The 25,088-nt window shown below is 44.8% G+C and overlaps 1 protein-coding gene across 1 annotated transcript in view; it reads right to left on the reverse strand.

Moving 5' to 3' along the window:
* The window catches only part of MARK2 (microtubule affinity regulating kinase 2), a 225,087-nt gene extending 200,349 nt beyond the window's left edge, over window positions 1–24,738 (reverse strand). The window contains 1 exon segment of the mRNA XM_030219412.1: window positions 24,529–24,738. Within this exon segment, the coding sequence (XP_030075272.1) occupies window positions 24,529–24,573 (45 nt within the window). The 5' untranslated portion in view covers window positions 24,574–24,738.
* Window positions 24,739–25,088: the final 350 nt, after the last annotated feature.

Consider the following 25,088-nt stretch of genomic DNA (forward strand, 5'->3'; position numbering starts at 1 on the left):
TACTACCCTCACCCGAGCCCTTTGCTCTTTGAATGATCGGCATCTCCAAATTTCCACCATTCAACAGGTGAACTACAAGTCTACAAGGAACATAGTTTTCCTTTGTATACCACCTTCGCTCTGAAACTCAAACTCTAAAACCCAAGATTCAGATCTTTACTCAAAACTCATTTGAAAAAAAAAGCTTGTTATACAAATGGGTGACAGTGTACCTATGAGGGTTTACTGATTTACTAGAATCCACAATCTCCTCCTTTTTCCCCTCCTTGTCACTAATTTTGTTTCTTTTCTGTAGCTCCCCCTATATCCCTACTGTTGATTATTTCTTTTCTTTTTTTCTTTCCTATTAAAAATTGGCATTCCTTTCCCTTTTCAATTTGAATTTTATTGTGCACTGCCTTGTTATTGTCTGAAGGAAAAGGCAGTATGTCAAATAAAGCAAATCATAACCAACCATTAACTGCAAAACCTACTGTACATTAGGTTTTGCAGAGAGCATTTGACAAAATCCCTCATGAGATTCCTGAGGAAATTAAAGTCATGGAATGGAAGGCAATATGGGAAAATTACCTTGGTAATTTTCTTTCCTTTAGTCATAGCAGATGAATCCATTACGAGTGGGTTGTGTCCATCAACCAGCAGGGGGAGATAGAGAGCACTGAAAAACCATAGTGCCTCATGGCCAGCTAGCTCCATCTGCCTCTTCAGTATTTGAAGCTTCAAATGCAGTGCTACACTGCAAAGCATAACAACATGAACTTTCCTCACAGCGGATGAACGCCCCAAAACTGGAGCTATAATTCAAGGGAGGGAATGAACTCATCCTCCTGTAACTGAACAGAAATCCTGAAGAGTTTTCCAACTTTCTCCCAATGAGGGAACATATCCACAGGAAAAACTGAACATAAAAGTAACATAAATCACATAATGAACCACTGAAGGGGGGCTCATGGATTCATCTGCTATGACTAAAGGAAAGAAAATTACCAAGGTAAGAACCTAATTTTCCCTTCCTTGTCATCAAGCAGATGAATCCATTACGAGTGGGATGTATCAATGCAATCCCTAGATAGGGTGGGAACAAGCCACACCACGCGCCAGCACTTGTGCTCCAAAATGCGCATCTCTCCTGGCAGCCACATCCAGCCTGTAATCTCAGGCAAATGATGAGCTTAGAAGCCAAGTAGCTGCACTACATATCTCTTGAAGAGATAGTGCTCCAGTTTCAGCCCAAGAAGAGGAAACCGCTCTTGTGGAATGTGCCTTAAAGGCTTCAGGCGGAGGCCGGCCAGATAGCAGATATGCTGAAAAGATAGCTTCTTTGAGCCAACGGGCTATAGTGGCCTTAGACGCTGGAGACCCTCTGCGCGGACATGACAAAAGAACAAAAAGATGGTCAGAGGTCCTGAAGGCATTTGACATGCTCAGATATTGCAATAGAGCCCTTCGCACATCCAGAAGGTGCAACTGCCCATAGGCTTCTGGAAACTCCTCTTTAGAAAAGGAGGGCAGGAAAATAGGCTGGTTTAGGTGAAACGCTGAAACCACCTTAGGTATGAAGGAAGGCACTGTACGTACCATTACTCCAGACTCTGAGAATTGCAGAAATAGGTCTTGACAGGACAGCGCCTGGAGCTCAGATACCCGTCTCGCCAATGTCACAGCCACCAAAAAGACCGTCTTTAAGGTCACATCCTTCTCTGAAGTTCGCCTAAGCGGCTCGAAGGGCAAACACTGAAGGGCCTTTAAAACTAACCCCAGGTTCCAGGCCGGACACGGAGCCCGACGGGAGGACGGAGCCAAAGCACCCCTCTAAGAAACCGTGTCATATCGAGCAAGCAGCCAGAGAGAGGCCAGCGACCTTCTCTCGAAAACATGCTAAGGCTGCCATTTGAACACGCAGGGAATTATAGGTCAACCCTTTTTGTAAACCATCCTGCAAAAAGTCAAGTAACGGTGAGACAGAAGCCCACATGGGTGTAATCGTTTTAGAAGCACACCAAGCCTCAAATTGGCGCCAAATCCTGGCATAAGCCACGGAAGTGGAACGCTTGCGGGCCTGTAGGAGAGTGGAAATAACTTTACTGGAATATCCTTTGTCTCTCAATTGCGCCCTCTCAATAGCCATGCCGTAAGACCAAAGCGGCAGGCGTCCTCCATGGTCACCGGGCCCCGTGACAACAGGTTCGGTACCAGAGGTAACGGCAGGGGATCCTCTACCAGCATCCGCCGGAGGTCCGCATACCACGGCCTCCTGGGCCAATCCAGGGCAATGAGAACCACCTCTCCTTGGTGGAGGCCGAATCCACAGGAATACTCGCCCTATCAAGGGCCACGGAGGGAACAATACAGGAGGCCCTGAGGCCAGGGTTGAGCCAAGGCATCCACCCTGCCGAGCTAGGATCTCTCCGTCTGCTGTAGAAGCACGGGACTTTGGCATTGTGCTTGACGCCATAAGATCCATTACGGGCTTTCCCATTTGGCACATATCTGCAGGAATACTTCATCTGCAAGTTCCCATTCCGCTGGGTCGATTTGATTCCTGCTCAGATAATCGGCTTGCACGTTGCTCTGACCTGCAAAATGAGCTGCTGACAGAAACTGCAGATGAAGCTCGGCCCAGTGGCAAATCTGCACGGCCTGCACTGCTAGTGCTATGCACTGAGTGCCTCCTTGGCGATTTATGTAGGCCATGGCTGTCGTGTTGTCCGACAAAACTCTGACAGCCAATCCTTCCAGGGTCAATTGAAAGGCCAGAAGTGCCTGGAAAATCGCTTTAAACTCCAAGCGATTGATGGACCACTCCGACTCCTCGGGCGTCCAAAAACCCTGGGCACGCCTTCCCCAGCAATGTGCACCCCAGCCCTTCAGGCTGGCATCTGTTACCACCAGGCACCAATCGGGGAGCGCTAGCAGCATTCCTCGCCGCAGCATGCTGTCTGAGAGTCACCACTCCATACTGAGCCAGGCCGCAGGGAGCCACGCGAGTCTGCATTGATAATCCTGAGATATTGGAGACCACCGTTGAAGCAGGGAACACTGCAGAGGTCTCAGGTGCGCTCTCGCCCCATGGCACCACTTCCAAAGTGGCCGTCATCGACCCCAGCTGGACTATGTCCCAAGCTCACGGGCGAGGCATCCTCAGGAGCAGACGGACCTGGTTCTGAAGCTTGCACCGCCTTTGCTCGGGTAGGAAGACCATCCCTGAGGCTGTGTCGAACCGGACCCCCAAATATTCTAGAGATTGAGAGGGGGGTCAGGTGACGTTTGGCTATATTGACGGCCCAGCCCAAAGATTGCAGTACTGAGACCACTCTGGCTGTAACCTGATGACTCTCTTCTGCAGAGTCTGCTCTGATGAGCCAGTCGTCTAGGTACAGGTGAACCCAGATACCCTCTCGCCTGAGAAAAGCAGCTACTACCACCATTACCTTGGAAAAGGTTCGGCGAGCTGTGGCGAGGCCAAAAGGCAAGGCCCGAAACTGGAAATGTTTTCCCATCACCGCAAAATGCAGAAACCTCTGGTGCGGGGGCCAAATTGGTATGTGCAAGTAAGCTTCTTTCAGGTCCACAGACGCGAGAAACTCTCCTGGCTGTAACGGCGCTAAGACGGAGCGCAGTGTTTCCATGTGGAAATGCCACACGTTCAGAGACTTGATGACTTGTTTTAAGTCCAGGATAGGCCGAAAAGACCCTCCTTTTCGCAGCACCACGAAGTAAATGGAGTAACGGCCAGAGCCACATTCGGCGGGAGGAACGGGGGAAACCGCCCCAATGTGAAGCAAGCCTTGCAACGTCTCCTCTACCGCCGCCCGTTTGGCGGCAGAACCACATCGGGACTCCACAAACACGTCTCTTATCTGGGCATTGAATTCTATTCTGAAGCCTTCTCTGATCAGGTCCAAGACCCACTGATCTGAGGAAATCTTGGCCCACTCCTCAAAAGGGAAAGTCGTCCTCCTATCACAGGAATCGAGAAGGGGGCCAGCGCACCATCATTGAGAGGGTCGCCCTTGAACTCAAGGTCTTGAGCCTGCTGCTGCGGAACGTTTGTCCGAGCGAAAGGAGTTCCTCTGCTGAAAACGGGCACGCGAAGTGAACCCAGCAGAACGCCCCGGGCGGTACCTTCTAGCTTCACGGAAGCGAGGTCTGTAAGAGGAGGGAACCATCTGACCCTTGAAAGAAGGCCGCGGCCTATCCTTGGGTAAGCGCTGGGGTTTGACCTCCCCCAGGCCTTTCACAATTTTCTCCAACTCTTCACCAAACAGGAGAAGGCCTTGAAAGGGCAACTTCACCAACCTTTGCTTAGAGGCCATGTCAGCTGCCCAATGCCGTAGCCACAGAAGACGGCGAGCCGCCAACGCTACAGCCGTTTAGCCGAAGCTCTGACCAGATCATAAAGGGCGTCAGCCAAAAATGACAAGGCCGACTCCATCCGCGGTGCCACCTCCGTAAGGGGCTCCGCTCCATCTCTGGGCTGTTCCACTGCCTGTTGTAACCAAGCGAGGCAGGCTCGGGCAGCGTAGCAGCTGCATGCAGACGCCCGTAAGGATAGGCCTGAAATTTCAAAGGACCGTTTCATAGCTGCCTCCAGGCATCGGTCCTGCATGTCCTTCAGGGCAACACCTCCTTCAACAGGGAGGGTAGTTCTCTTTGTCACACCGTGACTAGGGCATCCACTTTAGGCACTGCTAGGCGCGCCAAATGCTCCTCACTTAGAGGGTATAATTGCCCCATAGCTCTGGCGACTTTCAAAGGCCCCTCAGGGTCAGCCCATTGAGCCGTGATAAGCTCTTGGATGGAGTCATGCAAAGGAAAGGCTCGAGCAGGCTTCTTAGTACTTGCCATCCTCGGATTACCGGAGGAGGTCTTAGTACTCCCAGGGTCTTCTATAGAGAGGACCTGCAAGGCATCAGTAATAAGCGCTGGCAGCTCATCGCGGTGGAAAATCCTCACCGCGGAAAGATCATCTGGATCCGGTGGCAATCCTGCACCTTCTTCTGGCTCTCCAGACCACAAAGGCCTGCCAGACCCCTCAGAGTCCTCACATCCCGACCACGGGGAGGGGGGGGGAAGGGGGTGCGCCACTCTCTGAAGGGAATCCACCCTTCTGCGCTTGTCTTGTGGCCATCTGTCAGGGGAAAACGCGCCTGAAGGTAATCCAAGGCCAGACTCCACTGGAGGGGATACAGAAAGCAGGGCCGCAGAGGACCCCTGCGGAAGAGCTCTTTTTAACATGTATGCATTATGCAGCAATAAAACAAATTCAGGAGAAAATGGCTCACCCTGGCCTCCCGGTTCCAGTCCGGGGGAAACAGCTCTTTTATTAGTCTTTACACAAGGCGCCCCTCCAGGCTCAAACCCCTCCGCCTCAGCGGGGGTCGCACCATGCTGTTCCAAAATGGCACCCGCTGCCAGCTCCACGGAGCGGGAAGGAATATCACTCGCCATGCTCCGGCTGGCTCTATCATCTGAAAAGCACACCTTACAGAGCCCCGCTGCAGATTTGCGCTTGCCACAAATGGAACAACGCTTTACTTTCTCAGCAGCCATCACCGAAAACGGCGGAAATTCAAAAAATCGTCCTGAATGCAGGCCCTCCCCGGAGGAGCTACAAAATGCTCTTACCTCACCAGACCGAGTCTCTGAGCTCCGGTCACGCTGCACAATCAGAAGAAAACCTCTTTTCTGGGATCGCAGCGCCAAAGCGCGACGCAACTTTTTTTTTTTTTTAACGCTGTGAGGAAAGTTTGAGGCAACAGCGAAAGAGGCAAATTTCTAACTCCAGAGGATCAGTAGCGTGGAAAAGGCAGGGAAAGGGCGAACCTATGTGCCTGCATCCACAGCGTGGGCAAAGACAGCGACAGGCGTGCCTATTTGTCTACTTCCACATCGGGGGCCGGGTAAGGCAGGGAAAGGGCTAACCTATTTGCCTTTAAAGTGGGCACCATCAGCCACAACACCCCTGCTACAACTGGCAAAAGCACAGGAGCCACTCCAGGCAGATTTTCTGAAGGAGCTTGAACAAGCTGCAACCACCCTGCTGGGGAGATAAGAGAATACTGAAGAGGCAGATGGAGCTAGCTGGCCATGAGGCACTATGGTTTTTCAGTGCTCTCTATCTCCCCCTGCTGGTTGATGGACACAACCCACTCGTAATGGATTCATCTGCTTGATGACAAGGAACATATTGTGGAATGAGAACTGGCTAGAAAATAGCAAAAATTAGGACTACAAGCTCAGTGGAGAGAGTGCCCTGGAGATCTGTACTGGGACCAGTACTTTTTTTGTACCATTACAAATTATCTGGAAAAGGGAACAATGAATCAGGTAATCTGCAGTTGACACAAGGTTATTCAAAGTTGTCTAATCCTGCAAAAATCTGCACTGGCTACCAGTACCTTACAGGGCCAAATTTAAAAAAAACTCATCTTTGATTTTCAAAGCCCTCAGACAAAATGGGCCAGAAAACCTAAAGAATAAGTTAGACCAGTAATGTCCAACCTTGGCCATCACCAGGTCAGGTTTTCAGGATTTCCCCAATAAATATGCATGAGATCTATCTGTACACAATGAAGGCAGTGCATGCAAATCAATCTCATGCATACTCATTGGGGAAATCCTAAAAACCCAACTGGATTGCGGCCTTCGAGGACAGAGATTGGACAACCCTGAGACAGACCCAAGGAGGAGGTTTAATTGATAGGAGACTGTGTCAAAAGACAAGGCTGAAGCTGTAGCTGCCATCTTGATACACTCAAAGCAAAGCAAAGCAAACAACTGGTCCACACCAAGCCACTCATAGGCAGTGCTTATTTCTAATAAGCATTTGTTATTGTTTTAGGTGACTCAATATGGCAACAAGCTTCGCCTACTGGCTTCAGGCCAGATAATGGGCCAAGCACATTACCGCCATCTCCTGTCAATTAAACCTCCTTGGTTAGACCTCTAAGAGAGCACCGCTATCTGTACTCTTAAAGGAAACTGTACAATGTGACACCCATCAGAATAGCCCCCACACAAACTCTCTACCAGAGGGGTTACATCCAACTCCAGACTCCTGTATTTCAGAAAACTGGTGAAAATCTTGGCTTTCCTGCCAAGCCTTTAATGCCTGTAGCGATTAAGCACTCATTCCATACCTTGACTAGCTTGCTGCACACCTAAGACCAGTTCCACATACCTTATTCTTTCCAAACCAATGGAAATTGGAAAGAATTATACAAAAGGGGTCAAGAAAAAAAAAGTGTCCTTTGTCTGGGGCAAAATTCTCAGAAAATTAACAGAATGGGATGAAACTTACCACGAGGGAAAAGCTCGTAAAAAGACACAGTTTGAAAATGTGCCAAATTGAACTGGGGGTTCCAGAGATAAGTCCCCCCCAAAAATGACCCAACACATTCCTATGGGAGGAAATTTAATGGAATGCAATGAAACTTGGCATGTAGGGGAAAAACAGTAAAAACACAAAGTACCAAAATGGGCCAAACTGGACCATCAATTCTAGAAAAAAGAGCCCCCCCCCCCCCCAACAAAAAAAAATGGCACAATGCATTTCTATGGGGAGTTACAGCTTCTGTAGCTTAGAAAACAGAGTAAAATGTAGGAGTTAGAACAAGGCATTTTAAAAAGTGGAATTTCCCTAATCTTGCAACCCTCTGAAAATTTACCCCTCTCACAATTACCCCACCCACTGCCCCCAAATCTGCCACACTACCCTGCAACTGCCATACCATCCTACATACTAACCCTACACCCAAAACATATCCCCTGCAACTACCACACCACTGCAAAACTGTCCCCATGTACTAAAATTACATGTAAACTGCACCACTCCAAAACACTATCCCATCAACCCCCTGTAACTGCCACACCACCCTACATATTGCCCCCACAAACTTTGCACATACACCCCCGCCCAAAAAAAAAAAAGTCCAAATATTATAATCTCTGCTTATAGTCAAGTAGGCACGTCCCTTCCCCCCGGAAGTGACCAGCAAGCCTGCATGCTGACAGACGTGGAAGTGTCTGCAAGCAGAGCCAATTGGGGCCTTGAGCATCTGCGCATGCACAAGACCTGCCAGCTCCCGAGCTGGCAGGCCTCAAAAAGGTGCAGATGCTCAAGGTCCTGAACCGGCCCTGCTTGCAGTTACTTCCATGTTAGTGTTAGCGTCCAGGCTTCCTGGTAAGAGAAATGCTAGTCACTTCAGGGGAGGCGGGGGGCGGCAGGGAGAAAGAAGTGCCAGGGAAGAGAAGACACAAGTATCAGTCACTGTGGGAGAAGGAGAGAGACATGCCAGTCACCACGGGAGAGGAATACTTGAATATAAGCCCTTGGTTTATATTACCCCCCCCCCCTTTTTTTTTTCTTTAGGGGAAAATGCAGCTTATATTCGTATGGGCTTCTATTCAAGTATATATGGTACTTTCAGTCCATGTGTTTAGGGGTGCCTTGTGAGATGTGCTTAAGACTCAGAAGATTAGGAGTGCCAACTGCCTGGCCTTATTCAGAAATCAGCAGAATTTCACATTAATGCCCATAATGAATGATAGAAAAAAATGTCCAGACATTTTACCTGAGTTTTAACACCTCTATCCCTTCTTCCCCCCACCTCCCAGCCTGCCTTGCCTGTTTCCACTGTAAGTAACAGCAGAGATCTGTACATAAAATCCAGCCAATATGAAGGCAGAAGACAGAAGGGCAGCTCTAACCACAGGAAGGAAGTGATCTCGAGGAAGTTTCTGCATTGTACAAGTGAAGCTTCTGCATCTGGTGGGAGGCAGAAGATAAATGAATCCCCTCTAAAAATGCCACAATACATTTCTATGGCAGAAGCAGCTTCAACATCTGCAGTATGCATACACTGATTCACTGTAGCATTGTGATTAAGGAACTACACCTTCAAATTGCTTACACACACCACCCCTTCCCAAAGTATACACACATGCATTTACGGGTTGAAAATTTCATGAGCCATGCTCTGCATGATTTCCCCTCTTGCTCAACTGTACATATAATTTGCCTTAATATTACCCACTCTTATTTATCCCAATGCCTTTTCCCCACCCATCTTGTTCCATGTATGTGTCTTACTAAGGTATTTAATTTTCATTATGCTGACATCTTGAGTACCATGTTATATGAAATGTTCTTCCATGTTCCCTAATATGGTTTTAGTCTACCAACATGTATCACAGTATAGGCATGTGGAATCTCTTAGGGGAAGGAAGAGATAGCAGATGATATGGATTGGGCAAACTGGATAGGCCACATCTGCTGTCATTTTCTCTGTTTCTATATTTCTGTTATATGTTTTACTGTTGTTTTAATATGTACATTCCCAATCTCTTTCATATCATTATTACTATAAATTAAATTTGCCTATGTCCAAGTTTATGTCATTGTTTATATTTTATGTTAATATTTGGCCATTTTACTACTTACAATGTAAGTTCTTTATGTCAAGTTAAAATCTGTTGTACATCACCTTGGATGAATTTTCATAAGGGTGTTTAATAAATCCTAATAAATAAAAATAAATCACTAGCAGATCGAGAGTAGCTGCACGAGGACTTGGTGAGATGGGGCATCTAAGTGCCAGATGCAATTTAATGTGAACATGTGTAAAATAATGCACATAAGGCCAAATAATCTAAACAATAGGTATATGGTACTGGGTTCCACGTTGGGAGTCACCACCAGGAAAAGGATCTTGAAGTAGTCCCCATCCCATTCCCACTAAATAGGATTTGTAAATACTCAGGTAGAGTATAGCGGCACTTATCATAAAGAAGAAAAGAGCAAACTAAGCTCAATAGTAATGATTACTCTGATATCACTCTTCCCACAATGCAGAGTGGAGAAGTGGCTTAGTGGTTAGAGCATCAGTCTTGTGATCCAGAGATGGCCGGTTCAAATCCCACTGCTGCTCCTTGTGATCTTGGGCAAGTCACTTAACCCTCCATTGCCTCAGGTACAAACTTAGATTGTGAGCCCTCCTGGGACAGAGAAATATCCAGAGTACCTGAATGTAACTCACCTTGAGCTACTACTGAAAAAGGTGTGAGCAAAATATAAATAAATAAATACAATTGTGGACAATGTCCACAGCTTAGTGAGCAGTAGTGAAAAAAAAATTGCAAACGAAAATATACATAGAACAAAAATGACTGAGAGGAACAGAATGACTTCCCTGTGAACACTAAGCCGTTTATTTAGAAGCACAATTCACATTTTAAACATTGTGATGGGGTCTATGTCCTGCCCATAAGAAAACCCAGGGCTGGGAGAAAAAGGTGAAGGCAGGGACTGACAAAGAACCAGCTTCAGTCCTTCATGGGGAAAATAGAGCTCGCCAGCAAAGAGAACCACAACAATCAATCTCCAGGGAAACAGCTAGAACAGTGAGATCACATGATATTTAGAGGCAGGTCCTCTGACCCTTTCAATAGAATCCATGGATCAGTAGGGCCTCCAATCTGGCTGGGGAGGGGTGCATAAGAAAGGAGCCTACCACCCTATAAAAGAAGTGAGAGTAGAGCTCAAACTCCCTGTGAGGAGGACACGGTCAACGATGCCAGAGCCTGCTATGCTGAAAGAAGGTACAGGACACTTGTTTTACCTGTGGGGGGTTTATTTTGTTCCCCACAAGGTGCCTTGTTTTTGAAAGTGTTTTGGACAAGCCAAAATTGTGATATTTTTTTCCCTGCCAGTGGGAGGTTGTAGCCACAAGTGGACCTACGTAGGTGGTGGCAGGTGGGCAGGCCAAAGCCAGGCCTAGTCCTAACCTGAGACGTTTTTGTCTTATTTCTTCGAGCCAATAGTACAATTGCTATGAACAGTTTTCTTTATGTTGTATATACTCAAACCACTGTTAGGCCTTGTACTACAGTTGAGGATGATTTGGATTGGTTTGGGGATCTCCAAGGACCCAGACTAAGTTTACCCCAAGTTGGGAGGGAGGTTTCATCAGACACTTGACCCACAGCTACAGGCAGGCAGTGCAAAAGTGAAGACTGCCCATGCTTACAGTGGGCAGTGTAAATAACAGGACATTCAATCCATGCTTACAGGTGGACGGTGTACACAAACGGAGACTCAGCCTATGCGGACAGGTGTGCAGCAAAGTGAGAGGAAACTCAGCCGACGCCTAAGGGTAGGTAGCATGACAGACATCAAATTGGCTCTGTATCTAAAACTGAAGAATGTGAAAAGGGCAAGGGGGAATAGTCTGGGCATGTTTTGGGCAGGACTAAAAACCCACCCTGTATTTCCCATTTCAGAAAAGAGAATGAATGTCTATGTCCTAAGAGATCCACATCAGAATTAATACCTGCTACCTAGGACATCTAGGTTTCAGAAAAGTGCTCCTATTGAGCAGAGCTCTTCTACAGCAGTCTGGTTTTCAAGATACCCAACAATGAATAAGTTGATATAGATTTACATACAATGAAGGTGGTGCATACAAATTGTCTCATGCATATTCATTGTGGGTATCCTAAACACCTGACTGGATAGGTGTGCCCCAAGGATTGGGTTAAGATCCCCTGCTCTACAAAGATTAGGGGAGGTCATCCTCTTAATTTCCCAGTACTTGATACTCCTCCCTCCCCCCAAAAGTCAAACTGGCAAGGAAACTGGGCTCAGTGACAACTTTAGGAAAAATAAACAATAGTGTTTCTAAAATGGCTAAGAAATATTTATGTTCAGGCAAATATTTATGTTACTACTCCACAACATCCAATCAGCAAATGCTGAAATACAATTTATTTCTACACTAACTGATCAGAATATAAAATACAGAGGAAAAAGGACTCAAAGGTCTGTCGTGCTCACTGGTCTATGCCAGAATAACTTATCCTGGCCTTTTTCCTCCTTATTTTATATTCTGGTGTATAAAGCATAGAAATTGTATTGCAGCATTTGCTGATTACATGTTCTAAAGTATCTGCAAGATAGTCCAACACTGTTTGAACTAACTACTCCACAACAAACATTTGTGCCTATGTTGACCCATTGATATTTTGGACATTTACTTTTCTAAAATGGGTGCTCGATGTGCAAGCACATAAACCTACATTTTTCCATGTATTTCAGAAGCTCTACATCTGGGGGATCCTGTTCTAAAATACTGGCAAATGTCCCGGCCATCTCAATTCTAAATTGAACATCTTTTCTAAAATGCTACTCCACATGAGTTAAGGCTCTTCAGCTTGGAGAAGGGAAAGCTGACAGGAGCTATAACAGATTTTTTTTAATCGTAAGTGTACTGGAACAGTAAATGAAAAAGATAAACAACCTTTTTCTATTTATTAGTGCAAAGATGAGGGGCCACGCTATGAAACTAGGAGTGGCACATTTAAAACAAAATGGAGAAAGTTGTTTTTGTTTTATTTTGTTTTTTAACCAACATACAAGTAAGCTGTGGAACTGATTGCTGAAAGATGTGGTCAAGGCAGCTAAGTTAGCTGGGTTTAAAAAGGGGTTAGAGAAGTTTTGTGGAGAAGTGTCCATAATCATCATTAGTCATATAGGCTTAGGAAAACTACTGCTTATATAACCTGGAGTGGAGGAATGGCCTAATGGTTAGTGCAGAAGGCTTTGATCCCAACATCCTGGGTTTGACTCCCACTGCAGCTCCTTGTGACCCTGGGCAAGTCACTTAACCCTCCATTGCCTCAGGTACAAAAACTGCCTTGAACTTGATGGTTAAGCAGATTATAAAATGCCAAAATTAAACAACATAAAATATGGATCCTTGGGAGACAGGATGCTGAGCATGATGGACATCTGATCTGACCCACTAAGGCGCATCTTATCCATGACCCAAGAAGTCTACATAAGCAGGTCACTAGTGTCAGAAAGGCAATTCAGTATCTGGTGAGATAAACCATAGCCCAACAGGTTTGAAGAACTCTGGAGCACTTGTGTAACAGTAAGTGATGGTAGATAAAGACCTACACGGTACATTCAGTCTGCCCAACAGGGCGGCCAGAGCCGCAAACACCATTCTGTGCAGGTTATGGTCATTCATGCTTATACACTGGTTGGCAATTTGCTATCATGTAAACCACATATAGGCAATTAAATATGATGCAGTCTTTGTACATGTTACAACCAAGTATTTTAACAGTATTTAACTTTCTAAGCATAAAATAAACCTGATACAATGCTGTTGCCAAATCTTCACCTGTCTTTTGCCATTTGCAGGTCACAGACCATAGAGGTCTGTCCAGAATGGGCCTTAGTTCCCCCAATACTGGAGCTGTTGAATCTTCACCTGTCTTTTGCCATTGGCAGACACAAACTGTAGAAGTCTGTCTGGCATAGGCACCAGGATGGCTTAAATACCCAGCTGTGCCAAGCCCAATAAATTTTAATTAGATATTCCACTCTTCTCAATATATTAAACATTAAAACACAATAAAACCAACATTAAAGCAGAAACAAAAATAAAACCCACTTATTACTAGAGACAGAGCAACAGTGAGGTAGAGACAAATATCCAAAGAATTACTAACAGTGATGCAAAGAAACTCAGACTTTGAGGAGGAAATAACAGGTTTATTTTATGCTTAACAGCCCAACCTAAACCTCAGCATTTCTCACCCTTAAATAAACTGGGAATCATTCTTGCAATGGTCTATCTTCAAAGGACATCTTTTGTATATCTATAGTATTTAAATTTACAGCTCCATTTTGGGAGGTTTGACGTTCCTGTGAGATAGGAAAGCCTCACAGCTGAAGCTGCCACGCTTTGATCATCATGTTTTACCATTTACTGAATTATTGTTTCTTTCCTGTAATTTTCTTTTCTATTCATTTTTTTTTTATTATAAGCTGTTTTGATTTGAAAGTCAGTATATCAAACAAAAGTAAACCATAAACCATGTGCACCCATTGTGAACTCCTAAATGACCTCATCCCAAGAGATAATAGCTATACACTAGTTGGCCTTTATAGTTACCAGTCAGGGACAGCAATGTTGCTGAAAAAGAAACCAAAAGGGAAAGCACAACATACCAAAGCATCTACATAGGTTAAAGTGCCAGCCAAGCAAACAAAAGCTCTGAGAATTTAACACAAAGATAGGAAATGACGGCAAACAAGGATACCCAGTCTGCCCATCCATACCAACTAGTATCCCTTCCATTCCCTTAGAGAACCTCCAATGCTTGTCCCATGTTTCCTTGAATTCAGATATAATCCTTATGTCCATCACCCTTTTCGGTAAAGAATTATTTCTTAAGACTGCTCCTGAGTCTATCCCTCTTCACCTTCATCCTATGCCCCTTGTTCCAAAGTTTCTTTCAACTGAAAGAGACTCACCTCCTGTGAAGTTATACCAGAGGTTTTCAACCCAGTCCTTGGGGCACACCCAGCCAATCGAGGATATCCTGAAAACCCCGACTGGCTGGGTGTGCCCCAAGGACTGTGTTGAAAACCGCCTGAATTATACCATGGAAGTATTTAAGCACCTATCTTATCTCTCCCTGCCGCCTTTCTTCCAAAGTATACATATTGAGATCTTTAAGTCTCTCCCCATACACTTTATGATGAAGACCACTGACCATTTTAGTAGCCACCCTCTGGATCAACTCCATCCTGTTTATAGAAGTTGCAGTCTCCAGAACTGTACATGGTACTCTAAATGAGGTCTCCCAAGAGGCATCATGTCTTCAAGCTTCGCTAGACCCTTCCTTGTTTTAGCCACACCATCCACAGTGTCTACCCTATTGCATAGATTGGTATCATCACAGAGAGAGGCAAACCTTACCAGACAGTCCCTCTGAATATCACTTACAAAAATGTTAAAAAGAAATGGACTAAGAACCAATCCCTGCAACACACCACTGATAAAACCCTTTTCCTCAGAATGAACTCCATCTATCACTAACCTTTGTTGCTTTCCATTCAACCAGTTTCTAAGCCAGTCACTTTAGAGTCCGTAATGAGAGCACTCAGTTTATTTATAAGTTGCCTATGGAGAGCCACATCCCGCTCTCAGCAGCATTTGGTCTTTGAAGTGGATTAGAAAAATCTGAAGGCAAATAGTTCTCTTAGAAATGCCCAACAGCCTTGCAAAGTAAAATTACAACCCTCCTTCCCCCAAGCATCTAAATGGTACATATAACCTAACAAGAAGAAATCCAGCATATGCTTCCAGCCTCAAGAAAAAGTACTAAACAGGCAGATATTCGCTACTGTTCATGGAATTAAAAAAACAAAGTCTCTCAAGCAGACCCAAGTATACAACATCCTCCCTTTGGTCATCAATCTCTAGAACACAGGGCATAGCATGGGGATTAAGCAAAGCCTGCATTGATTTCTAAAGGGCTCGAGTGCAGGGGAAAAACCATTTTTCTTGGCCGTTGAACACTTAGGTGTCAGTCAAAAATATAAGTATTTTCCAACTCCTGTTTAATACTCAGTTTGCCTACTTATTACTTCTCTCTTCATAGCAATACCCAAATGAGAAATATGAAAAAAAGCCACTCAATATAACAGAATGCATTTAGAGCTGGGATTCTCAACCCAGTCTTCGGAACACACCTAGCCAGTCTGGTTTTCAGACTATCCCCAATATGTATGAGCTAGATTTGAATGTATTGCCTTCATTATGTACAAATCTAGCTCATGCATATTCACTGAGGATAGTCTGAAAACCAAACTGGTTCGGTACCCCCGATTTAGAGTATAAGGCAATAATAAAAACATCAATTCTGACATTACTGTGCCTGATCACGTCCATTTGCAATATAGAAGGCAAGGAGCCTTTGCTTATTTTTGTCTTCAGTTGTACAATTCTTTGCCACTAATCATCCGATTTGAAGAAAAAAAAAACTATATGAAATGTTGAAAGATGCTTTTTACAATGTGATTTATAACATCTTTAGGTTTCATGGATAAGAAAGAAGTTGCTAAGTTTTAAAGAAGGTATTAGGTTATGAATGTGGGATAAGGCAGGATGTATTAAAAATGTATTTGATATTTAAATTGTCATGTTATTAAAAAAGGCTACATATTTAATAAATATGAATTAACAAATATATTTAAGTTTTTATTTGTACTGTATGTCATTTTTATTCTCCTGTGCCTTGACTGATTTGTGAAGGAAATCATGTTGAAATAAATACATTTGAACCTAAAATATACATGCTTTGCTTCTAAAACATACCTGTGACCATAGCCAGGACACTTAATTGTCCTGCACCTCAGCTTTATCTGACTACGCAAAGGTACTGGTCTTAGGATTTCTTCTGCCTACTCTCTTATTGGGTGCCTCAGTGTGCAAACTACCACCACCTCCTTCCCCAGAATTAGTCTGTGGAAGCTGGAGGAAATAGGGAGGGGAAAAAAAACCTGATCTAACAGACATGTGACCTGAGACGACATCGCCCAAGGCTTCTATACAACTAGCTAACATATAGGAATGTAATCAACAATGTTCAATGGTAGCCTTTTAATCACTGGATGAATATCATTAGCCACCTGTGTAATGCATAAGCTTTCCCAGTCAACGTTACAGTCGAGATTCAACAGCACATGGTCTGTCAACCCACAGTATCACTTAAGCCAAGGCATGAATATCAATCTCTAAGAGATAAGACACATCATCTTGAACAATGCACTCAACTATCAGCACCAAAGAAAAAGGTGAGTAAAGTTGTGGGCTTGCATGGAAACAAATGCATGATGAACCTGTTTTGCCAAACGTCTACCTGACAGAACTCGGAGCTTCCAATACGATGAAATTAAGTCCGCTGGCTTTAAGAAGATAAAAGATTGAGTAAGATTACTATTCTGAGTCAAAATAACTGATAGTCAAACTTCTCTCTCTATTTATTGGGAAACTTAGCAACACTAGGTATTTTCACCTTATACATGGAACATCCTTGCCTGTGCTATATGCAAACAGTAAAACTGCATGGATGACCAGGGATATATTTGAGTCATAGTTTCATTAACATTTTGTCACAGAAGTACGCAAGCACTTGCATGCAAAGGAGCTGGAAAACAAGGCCCAACTGCTCTTTGATCACTACCGTGTTCATACTTCTGCTGACTCGCTTTTTTCCCAAGCTGGTAAACTCACGTGATGTTCTTGCCGAAGAATACGACCTCTCAATTTCAGACCCTGGACCAAGGAATAATAAAGAATTTTAAAACTATAGGTGAGAACTAATTACATCAGATGCACTGGAGATCATCGCGGTTAGCAGCTTCTTGGAGGAATTAAACATGAAATAAATCATTTATTTAAAGCTGCATGGGATGGAGTTACGAGCAAATCTTATTGAGAATTGCTTAAAGTCTTGGTGAAGCTTTTAACTCTCCAGCCACAGATGATGATGGCTCATCTGACAAGGACATATTAGACCACAGCTTTCAAAAGGGTTTACAGAAGAAATCAAACAATCATCCTGGAAACCTAACAAAGAAGAGAAATTGCAGCAACTGTATGAACTTACCCAATAATTCAATTTACAAACACCTGAAGAAATTAAGAAATGGAAGGAGTTGGACAAAGCAGCCCCAATAGCTCAGCATCACACAAATGAAAAAAAAATCCTTCAAAATCTGTGAGATGTCACAACCAATGCTGGTGACGAATGTGACAATGACGACGATATTGATGATGCAATTTGCAAACCCAACGTTATAAATTCCAGAGCCTTGCAAGTGATTGAAAGGGTTATCAAACAGATGAAAAATACTGAAAGCATAGACATTATTAATGTTTGATGTATAGTGAACATTAGGAATAAGTTATTTAAAACTGCAAAAACTGATTTTACATTATAACTATTAAACTATTTAAGATTTTAATAAAGTTAATAACTAGAGAGCCTTGATTGATTTAATTTTTGCTAACCTCTGTATTTATAGTTTTTGCAGGAAATAGACAATGGGTGATAACGTCATTATTTATATTGGTCGTTTTCGGGGGTTTGCATACAGTGGGGGAAATAAGTATTTGATCCCTTGCTGATTTTGTAAGTTTGCCCACTGACAAAGACATGAGCAGCCCATAATTGAAGGGTAGGTTATTGGTGACAGTGAGAGATAGCACATCACAAATTAAATCCGGAAAATCACATTGTGGAAAGTATATGAATTTATTTGCATTCTGCAGAGGGAAATAAGTATTTGATCCCCCACCAACCAGTAAGAGATCTGGCCCCTACAGACCAGGTAGATGCTCCAAATCAACTCGTTACCTGCATGACAGACAGCTGTCGGCAATGGTCACCTGTATGAAAGACACCTGTCCACAGACTCAGTGAATCAGTCAGACTCTAACCTCTACAAAATGGCCAAGAGCAAGGAGCTGTCTAAGGATGTCAGGGACAAGATCATACACCTGCACAAGGCTGGAATGGGCTACAAACCATCAGTAAGACGCTGGGCGAGAAGGAGACAACTGTTGGTGCCATAGTAAGAAAATGGAAGAAGTACAAAATGACTGTCAATCGACAAAGATCTGGGGCTCCACGCAAAATCTCACCTCGTGGGGTATCCTTGATCATGAGGAAGGTTAGAAATCAGCCTACAACTACAAGGGGGGAACTTGTCAATGATCTCAAGGCAGCTGGGACCACTGTCACCACGAAAACCATTGGTAACACATTACGACATAACGGATTGCAATCCTGCAGTGCCCGCAAGGTCCCCCTGCTCCGGAAGGCACATGTGACGGCCCGTCTGAAGTTTGCCAGTGAACACCTGGATGATGCCGAGAGTGATTGGGAGAAGGTGCTGTGGTCAGATGAGACAAAAATTGAGCTCTTTGGCATGAACTCAACTCGCCGTGTTTGGAGGAAGAGAAATGCTGCCTATGACCCAAAGAACACCGTCCCCACTGTCAAGCATGGAGGTGGAAATGTTATGTTTTGGGGGTGTTTCTCTGCTAAGGGCACAGGACTACTTCACCCGCATCAATGGGAGAATGGATGGGGCCATGTACCGTACAATTCTGAGTGACAACCTCCTTCCCTCCGCCAGGGCCTTAAAAATGGGTCGTGGCTGGGTCTTCCAGCACGACAATGACCCAAAACATACAGCCAAGGCAACAAAGGAGTGGCTCAGGAAGAAGCACATTAGGGTCATGGAGTGGCCTAGCCAGTCACCAGACCTTAATCCCATTGAAAACTTATGGAGGGAGCTGAAGCTGCGAGTTGCCAAGCGACAGCCCAGAACTCTTAATGATTTAGAGATGATCTGCAAAGAGGAGTGGACCAAAATTCCTCCTGACATGTGTGCAAACCTCATCATCAACTACAGAAGACGTCTGACCGCTGTGCTTGCCAACAAGGGTTTTGCCACCAAGTATTAGGTCTTGTTTGCCAGAGGGATTAAATACTTATTTCCCTCTGCAGAATGCAAATAAATTCATATACTTTCCACAATGTGATTTTCCGGATTTAATTTGTGATGTGCTATCTCTCACTGTTACCAATAACCTACCCTTCAATTATGGGCTGCTCATGTCTTTGTCAGTGGGCAAACTTACAAAATCAGCAAGGGATCAAATACTTATTTCCCCCACTGTAGTTATCCTACACAGCATGTAACAGGTCATCAGAGAAGGTAACCGTTGATATTACTGAGAGAAAATTAATGCTTTCATTATCCCATGGTCTTGTTTATATACGGCCTCCAATCCTTGGACCCTAACCTAGGTTACTACAGCCTCTACTTGTGCCAACACCTTGCCATTCACAGACAACAGAACTTTTGATAGCACACTACTGGTCTATTTCTAAAAGTGCTGTTTCTGTGAAGTGGCTTTGGACTCTGTATGACTGGAACTGTAGAAGTTTAAATTATTTTATCAATGCAGGAAGACTAAAAGACTACCAAATAAGACATTAAAAAAAAAACCAGACCTATCACCCTTGCTAGTGAGCTCTTCCAGGCCCCTTGTTTGCTACAAACCTCTACATTTCTCATGACTGGGAGCAGATCAACAAAAGCTTTTCTCTTGCTGTCAAGGCCATTACAAAATTAGCAGAAGAACATAGTGGGCAGACCACGTCTGCTTCATTGCCCTGACAAAGTCCTTGGAAACAATTAAGCTGACAAAATGTACCAAATTGCACTGGTTAGATTATAACTGGCTTCCACCTGTCTGCTGGAAACAATCTCATGGGCGTTTGGTAGAAAGTGACATACTGAGATCTAGCTCCACAGCCCTTGTGCCAGTTCCAACCACAAACAGGATGCTTACAAAAAAAATAAAGGATCAGCTGCAACCCTGGATAGTACAGCTACCATAACAGGCATGAGTTACGGGGCCTACTTCGACCTTCCTTTCTGTGAACTGATAAGTGGGGGAGTAGCCTAATGGTTATCACTGTGGGATGAGAATGGGGAGGAGAGGAGGGACGACCAGGTTTAATTCCTTGTGCGACTTGGTGTGATGCAGGGGAAGTCACTTACCCCTCCACTGCGTACCAGGCACAAACAGATTTTCAGCGCATTAGGGACAAAGAAAGTACCTGTATGTAATATACCAAGCACTTTGTACCACAGAAAGGTGGTATAATAGAATCTTAATAAGGGTTCTGGGGTGCTCTCTTTCTTCAGACATGTCTAACACATAAGCAGGTCTATACAGGCAGCTTTACATAACAGGTAGTAGATCTTAGCAACTAAACTCTTACCACGCTTGTTTAATTGGTGGGTGTATCCCCCCCCCAAAACCAGAGAATACTGTCTGGTTAATCTGAACTTTAACTGAGGGTGATAGATTGATCTGCACACACACATCATTTAGGAGTCCTTTTACTAAGGTGCGCTGAAAAATGGCCTACGGTAGTGCAGACATGTGTTTTGGGTGCGCGCAGAATTATTCTTCAGTGCACCTACAAAAAATGCCTTTTTTTCTGCCGAAAACGAATGTGCAGCAAAATCAAAACTGCTGCACGTCTATTTTGGGTCTGACACCTTACCGCCAGCCATTGACCTAGTGGTAAAGAATATGTACGATAATGACCTACACGCGTCAAATGCTACTTGGCGCGCATCCATTATGTGCAACCAAAAAGAAAAAATATTTTTCAGATGCACGCCAAAAATGACATTACCGTAAAAGCCACGCAGTAGTCGGGCGATAACTCCATTTTGGCACATACAGACGTTTACACGGTTTAGTAAACGGGCCCCTTAACCAGGAAAATACTTTTTTTTAATGAAATATATTCATGGGAGACTGAGATTGGGGGCTACCCTGCTCTCTGCAATGTTTTAGTCTGGGATAGGGAAAACCCTTTCACTTTTAGGCGTCAGTGCCTTATTACATATTTTTTGTTTCACAAATGAGGAAGTGAACATAGCTCCTCAGAAAAGGATTTTGCAGAGATGGGGAAGGAAACACATTTGAAGCTAACAAAGTGTGTTAACACACACTAACCTCAACTCAACATATTCTGAGCGGAGAATAAAAACATACCAGCATTCAGTTTTATTGTGTAACACTCAGGAAAACTTGGACGAACTTCTCTGACAGAAAGGGACACACCAGAATATTGACTATTAGGTATTATTTATTTGGATTTACTTCACTTTTTGTTTTCAACTGTAGCTCAAGGTGAGTTACACTCAGATACACGAGGTATTTTCCTGGCCCCAGAGGGGTTACTATCTAGTTTTATACCTGTGGCAAAATGGAGGGTTAGGTGACTTGCCCAGGATCACAAGAAGCAACAGTGAAATTTTTCCCTCATCGTCTGCCCCATGCTCTACCCACTAGACTATTCCTCCACTCCAGGACATTCTTATTAAGAGTGTTGTAAGAAGGCTAACTTGGCTGACTATTAAGTGAAAGTCTCTGCTTTCCTACCTTGCAGATGCCACTACCACCACCACTATGGTGCAGTGTATATCACAGCTCTTGGCATAAACAGCTTCAAAGTGTCCTGCTTGACAGACTGTTTAGATAATAGGACTCTAAGCCAAACATTGCACTGTCAGAATAAGGCAGCTTTATGAAATCTCACATAGGAGAGATTTGTAGACACAAGGCAAGGTTCCCTCTCCCCATGAAAGAGGACCCATTCTGTATACTAAATACCCAGCAACGACTGGTGAGCTGGCGGGTATGAATAGAGCACAGATGATACAAATAAGAACTCAAGGCTGAGTATCTCAAGATACAGTTACTTATGTTTCCTAAAGGACAAGTCCATAGACCGCTAATAAATGGACTTGGGAAAAATCCACAATTTCAGGAATAACATATATAAAATGTTTGTACGTTTGGGTAGCTTGCCAGGTGCCCTTGACCTGGGATGGCCGCTGTCGGGGCCAGGATGCTGGGCTCGATGGACCTTTGGTATTTTCCCAGTATGGCATTACTTATGTACTTATAGGCCAAAAACATAGGCCCTGAATACAGCCAGTTCAAATCACAGATATGCCCTCATGCTCTATATTTTAATGCCCCAAAGCCTGCAACTTGTATAGCATTTTAGACAGATACAAAATGCCCTCTAACACAAATCACATTTCAATGCCTGTGGCCTTGTACTGAGGGAGAAGGAAGAGGGTAAGATTTTTCATGTTTGATCTATTCTTATTGTACACTGCCTTGAGTGAATTCCTTTCAAAAAGCATATATATATATATATATATATATATATATATATATATATATATGTTTTTGCATTCAATCCTTCAAACAGGTTTCCACTGGTCCACCCACACCAGCACCAAAGGACTTAAGACCAATTATAAATAACCTTACATGATTAATATTAACTAACATACAAAATCTGTTCTACCTTCCCCCATCCACAAGGGAGGGATCTGGGGTGAAGGAATACAAACGAGGGGAAAAGGGAAAGTAAAAAAAAAAAAAAAAAAGAGAGAGAAGAGTATAAAAACAGAAAATAAAGGGGACAAGAGAAGTGAAGGACCAGCAGAGGTGAGGAAGAACTATGCCAGAGAAGTGAACAAGAACAAAGTGCTGCAGGGGTAGTGTGCGGATCGGATCAGAGGACTTCTCAATCCTGCCCTAACAGCTCACAATAGTCAAGATTTCAAGACATTCACAATGAACGTGCATGAAATATTTGCAGACACTGAATTTCTAGTGTATGCAAAAGTGATTTCTTGCATATCAATTGTGGATACCCTGAAGTCCTTAACAGTAGTGGAGAATGTGTGTTTGTGTGTGTGCTTGTAGGGTGGGCTAGGTAGTGTTATAGGTGGATTTGAGGTGCACGGAGAAGGGTCTGTAGTACTATATACAGGTCTCATAGTAAGCAGTGGTAGAGTAGGAGGATGGGGGTTAGTAGTGCTATACATGGGTCTCACACTGGGTGAAGGTGGGCAGGAATGCGGGGGAGTCAACAAGGATACACAGGTTTTACAAGTAGGCAGCCGTATAGTGAAGGAATGGGAGTCAATAGTACTCTGCACAAGTGTCACAGTGGGCAGTGTTTCCCAAGTCGGTCCTGGAGTACCCTCTTGCCAGTCAGGTTTTTGGGATATCCACAATGAATATGCATGGCAGATTTGCCTACACTGCCTCCTGCATATTCATTGTGGATATCCTGAAAACCTCACTGGCAAGTGGGTACTCCGGGACTGACCTGGGAAACACTATTATAGAGGGAGAATGTGAATCTGTCTTGTTATTATGTAGTGTCATACTGGGTCTCACACTGGGCTGTGGTATGTGAGGAATTATTTAGGGGGATCACACTAAACAAAGGTAAGATGCGAGTCAGTAATGCTATACAGGGGTTTCAAAAAGTGGTCAACAATATCTGGGGAAGTGGATGAGGGGGATAGTCGTACTATACACAAGTCTCAAAGTGGGTAACAGTATGTAGGGATGTGGGAGTGGGGGGGTCAGTGATACTATAGCTAGGTCTCACAGGGAGCAGCAATGGAGTGGAGGGAATGGGAGTTAGTACTATAGGGCGATACAGTGATATGTAGGGCTGTTGTGGGGAAGGCGGGGGAGAGCTGAGTAGTGGTATACACAAGTTTCACAGTGCTATGTGGGGGGAGTAAGTAGTGTTATACACAGGTATGCTGTCATATGTTAGGAAGGGGGCTCAGTTCCGCTACACCCAGGTCTTACAGTGGTATGTGGGGCTATTTGAGTAGGTGTATATCCTGGTCTAACAGTGGGCAGTAGTGGGACGAGGAAGGGATAAGAAGTAGTGCTATACACGGGTCTCACAGTGAGTAGGATGATGTGGAGGAGGGCTCCATAAACCTACACACAAATCTCACAGTGGTATGTGGGAATGGGGGTCAATCATGCTATACCCGGGTCTCGCTGTGAGTGGTGGTAAAGTGGGGGGAGGGGGCCAGGAGTGCTATAGACGGATTTCCCAGTAGGCAGTAGTATGAAGTGAGGGGAGGATAAGAAGGAGAGTAAGAAGCGAGTGACAGACAAGGCGAGAGAGGGGGATGCACCACGGGGGTGGGGGAATTGCGAGGAGGAAGCGTCATAGCGTCTGAGGTTGCGGTGCCGGCGGGTGGGAGCGGTATAGGCGGGTCTCTCTCACCTGGTCGCTCTCGCTTACGGTGGGCAGCGGGCTGCGGGCGGACATCGCTCCCCTCTCTTCTCCTCGCCCCTCTGCGCGGACAGGGGGCGGGGCGGTAGCACCGCCGGACTCTCCCCGGGCTCCCGTCTCTCTTTCCCCGCTCCTCTCACAGCGCCCGAGACCAAAACAGGAGCCGCTTCCTCCTCAACATGGCGCCGCCGCCACCGCTCCCGCCTCCTCCCGACACGACGCAGCACCGCCTCCGGACCGCCCCGCACCCTCCCCGTCCGTGCTGACGTAAAACCTCGGCAACTTCCGCCAGACTCTAGCTTTCCACCTCCGGGAGTTCAGCCTGCCCTCGTGCTGCTTCGGCTACTTCCGCCAGTCCTGCAAGCTTTCCACCGCCTTCCAAGGTTGCCGGAAGTCGCCAGCCCAGAGCATTGTGGGTGTTGTAGTTTGCAGCTCCAAGTGCGACCTGTAACTCAGGAACTTCCTGGGTTATTCTGGCCAGTTTGGTACTGCAGTTGCAGTTCCGCAGGCCCCTTTGCATTGCATTTGCAGAATAGGTTGAACAATGTCTG

This window comes from Microcaecilia unicolor, chromosome 11 (genome assembly GCF_901765095.1).
Source record: "Microcaecilia unicolor chromosome 11, aMicUni1.1, whole genome shotgun sequence".
NCBI lineage: Eukaryota > Metazoa > Chordata > Amphibia > Gymnophiona > Siphonopidae > Microcaecilia > Microcaecilia unicolor.